The following is a 13,012-nucleotide window of genomic DNA, read 5'->3' as shown; positions in this document are numbered from 1 at the left end:
TTCATCCAACCAAACAGCTACAAGTCCTCACTTAGCCATGATAGACGCAAAAAAGCTAGGTAGCTAACAATATGTTAGCAGTGAGTTACAGAAGGCTTCAACTGTCTCGAGTCAGTGTTGATGTCTGCATGCGACTTATTGCCAGACAGAAAATTTCAGTGAGAAAAGAAAATATATATATGAGATTAAGTAGTTCTGTGATTTAAGGCCAACTTACCTTTCAGAATTGAATTTAAGACATTTTAAGACCTTAAGATACATGAATTTAAGACTTTAATGTAATGTATCGGGTACTTTTGTAATCCTTGAAGTCAGAATTAAGATGGCGAAAGTCGGAGCTTACCGAGCAGCCCTTAGCTCAGTGTCATATTGACTGTAAAGACAATGTAGTTAAAGCTGCAGATATAAACTATTAGAACCTCAGCAGATAGTGGTATTTGTGAACATGTCCTTTTGTGTTTGAATGCAGAAAATGGAGAGAAATGTTTTCTGTGTGTAGTGCTAAAGCTAGCCACCGAAACAAAGCGCAAAATCCAACACATTGTTCTGCCTTGGAGGAGCGTGTGCTCTGAGTGATGCGCGGCAGCATTAGTGTTGTGCCACACAATCTTAGGCAAAAAGTTCAATTTTAGTTAAACTTGACCAGAGTAACCTCTTCTATATGTTTAACAGTTGCTTTCTTGCTACTCTTCCATGAAGGACAGTTTTGTGGAATGCTGACTATTGGTTGTTCTGCCAATAGAGCCTATCGCCTGCTTCTCTGACGCGTCCCGTCAGCTTTGCAGTTTCCCTTTTCATAAAACAGATATCGTTTTATAGCCTGGAGCTCTTCTGAACTTCTCCACAACTCTCTCCCTGCTGTGTCCCTCAGTCTTTTCATTGGACAGATGAGCACTATTATATAAAACTGCAAAAATATATCTATGATAACATAAAAGTGGAAAAAGTTTGAGTGTAATTACCATACGTGGAAGACTGACGCAGTTAGAAAAGAAACACCACTTAAAACTTCAATCTAAAAAAAAAAAAAAATAAAAAATGTTTAAATACTCCAGTTTCTTGTAGCGAGAAGAACGACCTGATTTCTCTGGTGTAACGCAGAGGACACAGATAGCACGATCTAATTTTGGGTCATTTTTACAATCAGCGCTGTGCCCTTCTTATATTGTGTCAAGATTTGTTTGAGCACACTTGTGTGACAAACACGGCTTGCATTAAACAATTGACCCCGTTTTCCCTCTCTGGAGAGGCTCGTTAAATGGGCTACACTAATAATATTCTGATACATTACATGAAGTGTAACGGCATATACAGTAGATGAACAAAAATCTAAACTAATGATAGGATGTGYCCCACTTGTGACTGAAAATAAAACGGAATAAGGGTCAATTAATCTCCGCAGACAAAATATAAGAGAAACCCAAATAGGAAAAGTTGCAGAACTGCAGACGCGGTCGCGACAAACATCCGCTCAGTGCCACTTATCATCCGAAATAAACCTCCGTCATTTAAAAGGAAAGCGGGTGGTGGGAGGGGGAGGAGAAAACTGCAACATCTTTACAACTTCTACGAGATGCAGTAAATTGTGCTTTTATGGGTAATGTGCCCATTAAAGAGTAAAAAGCAATCCGAGACGTCAAGACAAATGACAGCTTTTGAGTGCCATCTGCAATCTCGAGCTTCGCAAACTCAATTATTCATAATGCATTTATGAAGTCCGCTGAGACTGCGCTGTCATTCCTGTTCAAACTAACGGGAAAAGCAACATAAAGGGACAAGCAACCTACCAGATGACAATAGCTTCACCGGCGGCTCTGGTGTGTTTATGCTGCCACCTGCTGGGTAAAAACCATAACACAGACCACACGCAAAAAAAAAAAACAAAAAAAAAAAAACTTCAGCCAGAATTCAGGAGCTTTTTATTTCTTGATAAAATGGTCATTTCTCTGGCTCATCATATCAATGTGATACAACAGCTTGTGCTCGATTCGTCTGAATCTTATTACAGTGTCCCACAACGTCGCACGCGCGCTCGGTACAACCCAACACTCGCGGCTGTTCTCTGACCATGTCAAGTCACGGAAATCAAAAAGAAATCAGAGAGGCTGTGGGTTTACCAGGATCACGTTTTCACCGCGGATGAAAACCTGGTTGATGTGGCGCGTGTGCACCTTCCCGTACTTCTTCTGCCGGGCCGCTGGATCCCGGGCCTTCACCGAGACGACGCCTTTATCTCGTTTGCTTCCGACATCCTCCGACGGCTTGGGTTCAGCAGTCCCATCGCCGTCTTCCCTCGGCTTGCCGCCCCCCAGGGTTTCCTGGAGACTTAGCTTCTCGAAGAGCTGGACGAAGATTTGGGTGGCATTAATGCTCGACAATAAAAGCAAGACAATAACAAATAATGTCTAGAAAGGCTTTAGGGAATCAAACTCGCATGCTAAGTACCTTTTTTTATCAGGTCGTTTGCTGTTGAACATTTTTCTACCCTTTCTAAATAAAGACCTTGTTTATAGTCACTGCTGGGTGTAATTATGATCATTTGCAGGGTTCAAATGACTCGTCACTGTAGGGGGAACACCTACACGATACGACTGCATGCAAATATTCACCAGATCTGAAAGGTTAGTGCTCGTTTCTCAATATTTGATTTTTTTTTTTCTTTGACTAAACAGAAGCAAAGCCTAGATTCTCAGCTGATATTTTTTAGAAGCTGCTCAAAAGAGATGTGCACATACTTTGTGTTATTATCCAACATTTTCCTTTTAAAGATGATTTTGATTTGTCAGATTATTTTTTTCTTAGAAAGTATACACCTGCATCAAGCTCCTGCCATATTGGTGCAAAGTTGTATCTATTTTTAACTGTGTTCTGGGGATGCACAAAATCGTGGCAAGGGCCACAAATGGCCCACGGGCCGCCCTTTGGACACCCATGCCTTGAAAAATTACAGATGTGTAAAACTTAGGGTGGGGCATTATGGCTTAAAAATAAAATCCCTGATTATTTTTCTTAAACCAAATCCGATTTATGATTTGGTTATACTGATTATACTTTCTTTTTTTCTTAAAAAAGTTACCAATGACAGAAAATATCTTAACGACCTGGCCTTTATTTCAGTCAATCACTCTGTGAGTTGACTTGAATTAAAAGTCAATAAGAAAAAAAAAAAGAAGCCGTAAAACAAGATGGTGGTTCTTCAGTAACATCTGAACTATGGAAATCCAGGGGCTGCACTGATGGAAAAGTGGGACTTTTTTTTTCTCTCCAAAATAAAACGTCCAGCAGCTGAACATCCTCAAAATGTGCGTCGCTGTGACCGAACCTTTGCCAGCATTACTTCAGTTAGGAGAAAAAAACAAATAAATCAAGTGGATACCCGTGAAACGGTGAGGGCCTTCTCGTGGTACAACGCCTCTCCAAGTAGAGGCTCTCTGTACGTCTCGTCTACATCCACCATGGCCTGACAAACACACACAGCACCCGGCGATGAACGAACATATAGTGCAAAGACATGCAACGGACAGTGAAAAGACTTTTGGGCGTCTGCTCACCATGTTCCAGAACTTGTCGAAGACGACGACGAAGCCAGAGCACACGCCCCTCAGGCCTTTAAAGGTTCTGATGTGAACTCGGACTCTGATCCTCTCCTGTACGCAGCGGTGCAGCTCCCCCAGAGGACTGCCCTGACACACTGAAGACACGTGAGCAGCAGGTTATGCAGCCGACTCATAAATCATGCAAAGAATTCAGGTAAAGCGCAGAAACATCTCTCCTCGAGTAAGCCAAGATGGTCATGTTTCAATTTTTTTTAATTTACTGCTAATAGTGACGCACTATATGTTGGCATTGACGTTGGCTGATGCTAGTCATTTTTTTTTAACATGTTGGCTCTAGTACAATAACAAAACTGGGGCGATATTAACACCCGATATTGATTTTCATCTTGCTGCCGTTTATGGAGGAGATGTGGTTGGTCATTTGGTACTTATTTGGTCATGTGACAGTGATGGTAACGCAGCACAAGGTTATGGGGGTGTTTAAACTGAAGCAGAAAAGCAATGTCAACAAAATGGTCATTTTACACCGTCTTAAAAGTAGGAAAATAAATGTAATGTTGGTAAATATCGGTTATTGGCCACATCAGTGATATTAATATCAGGATCTGCCCAAGTTTTCAAATCAGTACGTCCCTAACTGTTAAAATCCAGGGTGTCAGCGAATATAGTAGGGGTAGTGACAAATCCGTCACATACATTTTAATCATGCACTTCACAAAACCGTTTGAGATATTTTACCGAGAAGAAGGACCGAACAGTATCTACATTTGTGTTGATGGTGGAGAAATAAATATCTTTAGAGCTGGAATTGCTAAGAAAGCTTATGCAACCATTGACCCGAAGAAAAGAGCACTCTAAGCTTTTCAGATTTTTGGATGAAACAATGTTGCGAATGAATTTCTAACTACGTGTTCAAAATAGAAAGAAAAAAAAAAACAGCCAACCAAAACATAGTGGTTGTGATGAGCTGTTAAAAAGCTAAAGAGGACGTGTCGTGAACTTGAACGCATCCTGGTTTTGATGTCACGTAGCAGTGGTGTGACAGCTGAACCTACAGGGCATCCTCGTCAGGACATTCTTCAGCGGTTTCTGCCTCCTCCTCGTTCGCGGTGCCGCGCCGCCGCTGCTGTCCCCTTCCTCTGACACCGGGTTGTTGACCATCAGCTTCTTCAGCCTCTCGATGCGCTCCGGGTCTGCCACCCCTTTCATCGCTTTCCGCTGCCTTTTCTCCACATTCTCTGGCTTTGCTCGGCCCCGGCCGCCCTTCAAGAAGCTCTCGTACTCCGCCACATTGTTGAAGCACTTGATGTTGGGGAAGGGAAGCGGCGGCGCTGTTGGGGAGTACAGGGCCAGCAGCGGGTCAAACTTCTCAGAGCAGACATTTAATTCATTTGCCTCATCATGTCCTGTGTCTGCCTCCGGTACCAGCTCCGGTCCTGACGCAGAGTGTTTACTGTCCGGCCTTGTACTTTTTCTTTCCCTCTCCTCCATGTTTGAAACAAGCGGAACGCCATGAAGCGAGGGATTCTGGGAAAGTTGTCGCTGTCCTGAGTTTATCCTTTTCTGTACACTTGAATATTTCCATTGGTTCCCTAAAGACGCCATAATGCGTATTTCCCCCCTCAATATTATGTTATTTATTGAGCCCAGTTTTATCTCCCAAGAGTCAAGTATAAAAAAAAAAAAGAAAAAAAGATTTTTAATTGGACTACAAATCCCATAGCTCTTCAATACACGTGATTATCAGTGGCTGTGTTTCTTGACACGGGTAGAAATGAAGATAAAGCGGCGTGGGAGGAGTTATTTTTGCCTGGATAAAATGTTTATAATAAAATATTTTTCAGCCTTGAAATGATATCAAAAATATTGTAACTCTCGTACAAAATAACTTATTATCTCAGCGTGAAGTGAGTGGCATAAATTGTGTGAAAAGTCCCTCTTCTCTGCGCAGTGTTTGCTGTAGCGGCTGACAAATGGTGTGCACCCACTTGCGCTTTCGAAAGTTAAACACGGGAAACATAACGTACTTTTGGGTAACTTCATTGCCATTCGCATTTTATTAATCCGTTCAGGTCGCCGCCAGATATAGGCTGCGTTATATGTTATAAGAAAATATGTCATTATATGTCTCCAGAAAACAGCAAATATCGTATTGTGCTTGAACCAAACCAAAAATTGTTCAACTCGGAACCTTTGTGAGGGAAGTTCTGGAGGTGGTACTAAGACTACGGCATATTTGGTCGACGGACTGTACACAAAGCAACGTGAGTTATCACAGAATAAGTGTTTTAGTACATCTGTTATTAAATAGGTATACAATCAATGTGGTTCGGTGTCAGGAAACTTAAATCATCACGTCAGTTGTGGCATTAGCTTATCTGTTTAATTGTCGCATAAACGATTAGCTAAGTTGCTACCTGCTCTTATGCCATTCCTAATATGAGTCTGTTCCGCAGTTGTGTTACAGTAAATTTAACCAAATTAATCTATTTATAACAAATAGATTTGTTGTCATGTCAAAACCCTTAAATAATAGTAACATGTCGTCTGTGGTGTGTTTTCCCCTCCGGCAGTCTCTGGATGCTGATAGAAACACTTGCTGCAGCAGGAAGGTCCTGTTTCGCCGCAGCATCTCTGCGTCCGTTTTCCAGCTCCAGCGCTATGGCCAAAAGCAAGTTTGAGTACGTCCGCAGCTTTGAAACGGACGACACCTGCCTCAGGAACTGCTACATTGTCGTACGACTGGATGGTCGCAACTTCCACAAGTTAGTTTTCTTCCGGCATCTCACGCTTAATGTCTGGAATGTGTTTTTTGACTTTTCTCTCACATTACAATCTGCTTTAGGTTTGCAGAGCAGCACCAGTTCGCCAAGCCCAACGATGACAGGGCCCTGGGGCTGATGAGCAGGAGCGCCCGCTCTGTCATGGAAGAGCTGGAGGACATTACCATCGCCTATGGTCAAAGTGATGAGTTCAGCTTTGTTTTTAAGAGAACCACTACCTGGTTCAAAAGACGAGCCAGGTACACTTCACTTTCATTGACATGCCTTTAAAAATCTCCACATCACGACGGTTCTGTTCCGCTTCACTTTCTTCCCACCGTGCTTGTTTTGCAGTAAACTCATGACTCATGTGGCCTCCCAGTTTTCCTCTTCGTATGTGTTTTACTGGAAGGAGTTCTTCGGAGAACAGCCCCTCCTGTACCCGCCTGGCTTTGACGGGCGGGTGGTTTTGTATCCCACCAACCGTAACCTCAGGGACTACCTCAGCTGGAGGCAAGCAGACTGTAAGTGCATCTTTGTGTGTTTCGGTGGATAAGTCTACAGGATGCATATTTATATATGTTTCTTATATTCTAGGTCATATAAATAACTTGTATAACACTGTATTTTGGACATTGATTCAAAAAGGAGGACTCAGTACAACACAGGCCGAAAATCGACTAAAGGTAAGAGCAAAACAAAGCAGATGGGTCATTTTCTCTGTATAGAGGAAAAGATAAGAATTTTCAGACAGAAATAATATTTAGTACATTACGCATACATAATATAGTTTATAACCACTTAGTGTATTAATTCCATTGTCATGGTGTGTCTAGTTGCCAGATATGCCAAGTTGTCCTTCTTTTGGAACATCTCTAAGCCTATAAGGAGGGAGGCATTTATGTTCAAAATGGATCACAATATGTTAAAATACTTTGGATTTATCATCCCTTCATTAACATAAAAGTCAATCTAAATGAAAGAATTATTGAGGTTTTTACCTTTTTTTTTTTAATTAAAAAAAAACATCTTTTTTCTTCTTTTCTGTTTTTATTAACCATACTGTGAAACTTTTAATTTCCCTTAACTTTTTTTATTTGTATTTTGTCACCTTACAGCTACAAACATCAGTGCAATTTATCAAAATGTTGTAACGCAGAGCAACACTAACGATGCGCCATTTTCAAATCTTTCACAGTTTAACATCTGAATAGTGTGGCGTATGTTTATATTCAGCCTCCTTGAGTCGACACTGTTAGAGAGCGTTGCACTAAGAGTCTTTTAAAGTATGAACTTATCATCTTTAATTATATAAAGACGGGGTCTTTCCACTGAAATTGAATTTAGGTTAGGGATAGTTCTATGTGCTTTTCTTCTTTCTTTTTTTTTTTGTTCATGTTTTGTTTTATAACCAGCTGGATTGGCATCAACTTGTTTAAATTATTTTTGTAATTTTTCTGATCGATTAAAAAAATTGTCTGCAGCTTTTGGAATGCATCCTCCAAGGCAGCTCCAAACTTTTTTTATTATTATTATTTGGTTTCTTTTACAGAGAATGTTTCTATTTTAAGCCAAGGCTTTACTGCCTGAACTGTTTGACATTTTGCTATAACATTCGGCTTAGTAGTGGAAAGCACAGTATGTTTTAGATGTCAACAGACTCTCCAGAGCTTATTAATTGACACAAATAGACTTTAATGGCTGCAGCTGCCTGGGACTGATGCAGCTGTTCTTTATAACCTATTTCATGTTCCAGTCCAGATTAGGAGTCAACCAGAGAACAACATCTAGAAACCTCATTATTTGTTAAAAAAAAAAAAAAACTCTCCTCATGTCCTGTGTCTGTATATTAAATCACTTTTAATATGTTGAAATGTTTTAGCGGTTCGGTTGTAGTAATAAGTGCGACTTCAATGTTAGTGTTTGCTCTTCTAGAATAATTGAAACACCCTGACACAATGCAACCAGCAGGTGGTGCCAGCCAGTAACGTGAACACCCATTCTTGCTTCCTGTGCATGAGTATTTTTATTAAGAAGTAGCTGAACTCAATTTAATATATATATATATATATATATTTTTGTTTTGTTTTTTTAACAGGGAACATTAGCTTCAGAGAAAAACGAGATTTTGTTCTCAGAATTCGACATCAACTATAACAACGAATCGGCCGTCCACCGGAAAGGCACCACCCTCATTTGGGAAAAGGTGAGATACTCCGGAGTGATTAAGTCTGCACGGTTTCTGTAAACCTCTGTTGAGGATATTCCAAGCGTGTGCCCAACCAGCTCAGTTTGATATGAACCGCAAACTGCTTTGTGACTCGGATCTTAATAGTTTCTCTATTTTCCTAGTCAAACCTTCAGATTTCCTTTATCTGTCTCTTTCTACCAAATGCTACAAGTTGAATATTTATTTTCATTTCCTCTCTGTCTCCGTCTTTTCTTTGATTCAGAAGTGACACAGTGTTTTTCTTTATTTTTCAGTAATGGCTTAGCTGGACTCTCACTTAGTCCGATTTTTAAACAATGTAGCTAACGTTGTGATGGACAGGCGTGTTTTATGTTCATTCTGCTAGGAAAACAAAAATTATGCGTTATGTATTGATTTAAGAAATTGTTTAAAAATATATTTACTTTGTATAATCTATGTTTTTTATTATTTTTTTCTATGTTAAAACTGTTAACACTAGCTTAGTAATATGACTCTGTGACCAGATTAACTGCTGCTGTCACTGTTTACAGCTCTGAGGTTTATGAAGTGGTTAAAAAGGAAGTCGGTTAATATTATGTTTACATTTAGGTTGAATAGATAAAATGAAGACTCAATGCAATACGTATGTATGCAGAATTGTGCAAACATCACAGGTTTATCCCTATACTACCTATAGTTTTTTTAACAAACAGTTGAATTTTGTTAAAATTTAACTGCTTGAATTTTTTACATGACTTATAAAGTTATGTAGAGATATTTTTCCTGATTCATTCTCAGATTATTCACTTCTTTTTCTGTCATGTGCAGCTGCAGAATCAATTTTTGTCTGAAGTTTATTTGTGTTTATTGGGTTGTCAGGAAACTGACATCAGTCCTTAAAAATTATTCAGAATTTTATTTTCAGGCTACTAACCACTTCCACTTCAGCCACTCAGTTTTCATAATGAGCTCTTATGGTCACGTACTAGTTCAGGGTTTATGCATGCTAAGCATCTGTAAAGACATGAGAGATTTTTTTTTCACAGGTCTGTGCATTTGAACACAGTCTGGACCAAATGAGTATTCTCCCTGTATCTTAATCAGATTGTTCTCTGTAAATATGACCGTTTCAAAAGAAAGGAAATATTCGTGTTAACGCTGAAATATTCTGTTTGTGATTTTTATTGTTTATCCCGGGCAGCTATAATTAAAAAAACTCTTGTTTCTGTGAATGAGTTTTGAATTTTCACCGGTAAGCTTATTTCATTTATGAACTGTAGTTCTTTAAATATAAGTTCATAACAAGTACAAGTTTCACTAAATAGACTGTTTTTTAAACAATGTTTACAAGTTCAGCTTCAGTTTATTTATAAAGTGCTGTAAAGATAGCATCAGGATAAGCAAAGTGCTGTACAAAAATATGAAATAAATCATCCATCCATCCATTTTCTATACACCCTTGTCCCTTAACGGGGTCAGGAGGGATGCTGGTGTCTATCTCCAGCTAACGTTCTGGGCGAGAGGCGGGGTCACCCTGCACAGGTCGCCAGTCTGTCGCAGGGCAACACAGAGACACACACACTCACACCTAGAGGCAATTTGGACAGGCCAATTAACCTGGCAGTCATGTTTTTGGACTGTGGGAAGAAGCCGCACAGGGAGAACATGCAAACTCCATGCAGAAAGACCGGGGCTGGGAATCGAACTCAGAACCTTCTTGCTGCAAGGCAACAGCTCTACCATCTGCGCCACTGTGCAGCCCTGAAATAAATCAAAAAGACTAATATATTATAACATTGTAAATTGTTATTATTATTAAAAAACGCAAAACAAAATGGCTTATACTGTGTTAAAATTTTCTGAATAAAGATGAGTTTTTAATTGTTAATAGCTACTGCATTTCTAAATTTGGTTCCTTGCTCTGATTCTGAAATTTCTCAGTTTCTGCCTTCCTGGCTCTGAAGCAGGTGGAATATTGAAAAACTGGTCTGTAACTCACCAGTAATAACAAACAGCAGGGCTTCCGACACACTTTTTTGTCTAAGTTCAGTGAAACTCAGATGTTATGGAAATATGCTTATATGGAATAATCACATTGATTGAAATATTCTTCATCACTTGGAGTCAAAGCTACTTCCTCCATTTAAGACGGTGCGTCTTTCCTTTCAATTTTTGTTATCTTAGAAGTCATATGCAGCCAGGAAAAGCATAAAAAAATTGATAAATGTTGAAAATATTCCATCTCCAGCCCACAGTCTAAAAGATCTGCTTGTGTGTCCAACTGTTTGTTCCTCATCCTTCCTTCCTTGACCTTGAACCTTTGTACTTTTACTTTAAAGTTGACTAAATAAAGACCGAGAAGTCTGGAATGTTGACATTTTTAGAGAGCAAAACTGACTTAATGGGTACATTTTGTCATAACGAAGAGGTTCTGCAACTCAAACCTGTTGCAGAAGTAAAACAGGACTCAATTTTTAATCAGCATAAGAAAGCCTCCCAGTAAAGTTCCCTGATTGTCTCTAACGTCTGTCTCATTTCTCTGTCGTGCAGCGGAACGAGACGGTTAGCAAGCGCATAAAGCGACCGAATGAGGAGGAGCAGCAGGTTCCTGTCACACGGAGCAGGAAGAAGGTGGAGGCCTACCACTGCGACATTATCGGGGACCAGTTCTGGGAGGAACACCCGGACGTTCTCGAGGACGACACCTGACAACAGCAACTCTCCGCGGAGAGACGACTCTGAGCTGCGTGTTTGAAGCCGGCTCTCACAGACAGAAACCAAAGAAGCACAGCTGCAGCTTTTCTTGAAACCAAACTACGCTTTTTCCAACAGCTGATTTGTGTTTCTACTTCTCATCTATTAAATCGCGTGCAAAGTGATCCGTCAAAAAGTCCAATTATGCTCACGTAAATTTCTTCCCATCACCACCAGCGGGTACCGAGGACATTCAGGGGCATGCATGTCTTTGCCTTCCTTCCCGCGTAGGGTTACTTCTCTAAAAATATACCCTCATGCGATATCATGAATGGCATTCAAAATACTACCAAGGCCTGATCTCTTTGCACGTCTAACACCACCATGACGCGCTGACGGAACGGCTCGTTTGCAGTGCAAACTGCAAATCGGAGTTAATCTTGCAGAAAGCAAAAAGTTTTGTAAAAGAAAAATAAATAAAAATCATGGTATGTAGAGGAAAAAAGGGGGGGGAGTGGAAATGATCCAGACTACAACAGGGGAAAAAAAAATAGCCGTTTATTGGAGCCAAGGCACCCATGAAGAGACGTGAGTGGATTCAGTGGTGTGCGCTGTCATCAGGGCTAAGAATACCTCCCCACACCCTGCATTAACTCTACCCCTCTGACATGCGCTGCGTGGCATATCACACTTCCAGCGGCCGACCCAGAATGAGCGGCTGCTGGCAGCCTGGGGAGTTCGAAGCCCTTACTGTATTCTGTTGCTGTAGCTCACGCAACGGGAAGCGAACCTTCTTGTTGATCACTAGATGCTAATTCGGTCAAAAAGGATCATTTTGCTGTAACGAGATAAAAATCGGGAGCCGGCTGTGTGTCCATTTGCTGTGACTGGTGGCTCTCTGTGTGTGTTTGTGTGTGCAGACAATGACTGGACACATGGTCACATAGACCAGAGGAAACCCTAGAAACTAGAGCATGTTGAGACAAGTGAGCCTGTTATTTAAAGGTGGCATGGATATGCGGTGCTTAACCATAATCCCCTTGTGCTGCTGTCGTGGAAAGAAGAGGATCGGTTCTATTTAAGTTCAGCTTTTTACTTTTTTTTTTATTTTCTTTTTTTAGTTCTGAGCTTGGATGGCGACAGATGTGCTGGCAGCATTTGCTTTTACACCAGGTTTGAGGGGTCAAAAATTTTAATAAGTTAAATATCTTGTAAGGCTCGGATTTGTGAAAAACATATGGTTGGTGTAATAATATTGATTCCATCTTGTTTTAAAAACTTTGTTCTTTAGAGCCAATTTTTCCGTTTTTCTAGTTGATGTAATCAGATATATACAACTTGGAATTATATACTTTGCTAAAGAACAATAAAATAATTTAGCGTGTTAGAGTAGTCTCAGAATAGAAACAAATCAGCAGATATATCGTTTGTATGGGGAGCCAAGTGTCGTGGTTTTATCAATGTAATTGTGTTGCACTTGTCTTTTTTTTTTAAAACATTGCGTCACAACTACTTAAGATTCTTTTAACTTTTTCAATTCATATGATGGGTTATCTTTAAAAAAAATAATGTAGTGATTCAGAATTCCCTCAATATTGTGTTCACCTCAGTTTAAAATTTTAATGCTTTTCTTTATCTTACTAATGTGCATAGTTTACACATTCAGTTTTGCAGCGTGTTGCACTTGTTAGGCAACAGGATACTCCTCTGTTTAGACTGCAATAAGTAGATTAAAGCAACTTTACATCGTACATTTTTGTTTAGTTTTCTCTGTGATATACATATTTTAGGCTTATTTCACACGACAG

At 40.0% G+C, this 13,012-nt stretch overlaps 2 protein-coding genes across 3 annotated transcripts; one reads left to right on the top strand and one right to left on the bottom strand.

Moving 5' to 3' along the window:
* Nucleotides 1-1,901: 1,901 nt before the first annotated feature.
* On the bottom strand, nt 1,902-5,224 carry lsm11 (LSM11, U7 small nuclear RNA associated). Its single transcript, XM_008419563.2, has 4 exons — nt 4,613-5,224; nt 3,552-3,691; nt 3,377-3,460; nt 1,902-2,342 (listed from the first exon to the last, which is right to left on the bottom strand). The coding sequence occupies exons 1-4, from the start codon at nt 5,160-5,162 to the stop codon at nt 2,097-2,099; spliced, it is 1,020 nt and encodes a 339-aa protein (XP_008417785.1). The 5' UTR covers nt 5,163-5,224; the 3' UTR covers nt 1,902-2,096.
* An 84-nt stretch (nt 5,225-5,308) lies between these two features.
* thg1l (tRNA-histidine guanylyltransferase 1-like) lies at nt 5,309-12,955 on the top strand. Of its 2 annotated transcripts, none has more exons than XM_008419558.2 (7): nt 5,309-5,821; nt 6,131-6,322; nt 6,403-6,579; nt 6,674-6,843; nt 6,917-7,005; nt 8,418-8,525; nt 11,061-12,955. In XM_008419558.2, exons 2-7 carry the CDS (start codon nt 6,138-6,140, stop codon nt 11,217-11,219), a joined length of 888 nt encoding a protein of 295 aa, XP_008417780.1. In that variant the 5' UTR covers nt 5,309-5,821; nt 6,131-6,137; the 3' UTR covers nt 11,220-12,955. The 2 variants fall into 2 exon arrangements, with proteins under 2 accessions (XP_008417780.1, XP_008417782.1); XM_008419560.2 differs by lacking the exon at nt 5,309-5,821 and adding an exon at nt 5,836-5,913.
* Nucleotides 12,956-13,012: the final 57 nt, after the last annotated feature.

The sequence above is a fragment of the Poecilia reticulata genome, linkage group LG10 (genome assembly GCF_000633615.1).
Source record: "Poecilia reticulata strain Guanapo linkage group LG10, Guppy_female_1.0+MT, whole genome shotgun sequence".
In the NCBI taxonomy this organism is placed as follows: domain Eukaryota; kingdom Metazoa; phylum Chordata; class Actinopteri; order Cyprinodontiformes; family Poeciliidae; genus Poecilia; species Poecilia reticulata.
The sequence above is the reverse complement of the archived record's forward strand: the minus strand, read 5'-3'. Positions and strand labels throughout refer to the sequence as shown.

What these genes read in the sequence shown, in the direction of transcription:
- lsm11 (XM_008419563.2), bottom strand. Translation starts at nt 5,162, where the DNA reads ATGGCGTCTTTAGGGAACCAATGGAAATATTCAAGTGTACAGAAAAGG. An exon ending in TCGACAAGTTCTGGAACATG is followed by an intron (nt 3,461 to 3,551) that starts GTGAGCAGACGC and finishes TGTGTTTGTCAG; the next exon opens with GCCATGGTGGATGTAGACGA. An exon ending in AGGCCCTCACCGTTTCACGG is followed by an intron (nt 2,343 to 3,376) that starts GTATCCACTTGA and finishes ATCTTCGTCCAG; the next exon opens with CTCTTCGAGAAGCTAAGTCT.
- thg1l (XM_008419558.2), top strand. Translation starts at nt 6,138, where the DNA reads ATGCTGATAGAAACACTTGCTGCAGCAGGAAGGTCCTGTTTCGCCGCA. An exon ending in GATGGTCGCAACTTCCACAA is followed by an intron (nt 6,323 to 6,402) that starts GTTAGTTTTCTT and finishes AATCTGCTTTAG; the next exon opens with GTTTGCAGAGCAGCACCAGT. An exon ending in AGGCCGAAAATCGACTAAAG is followed by an intron (nt 7,006 to 8,417) that starts GTAAGAGCAAAA and finishes TTTTTTTAACAG; the next exon opens with GGAACATTAGCTTCAGAGAA.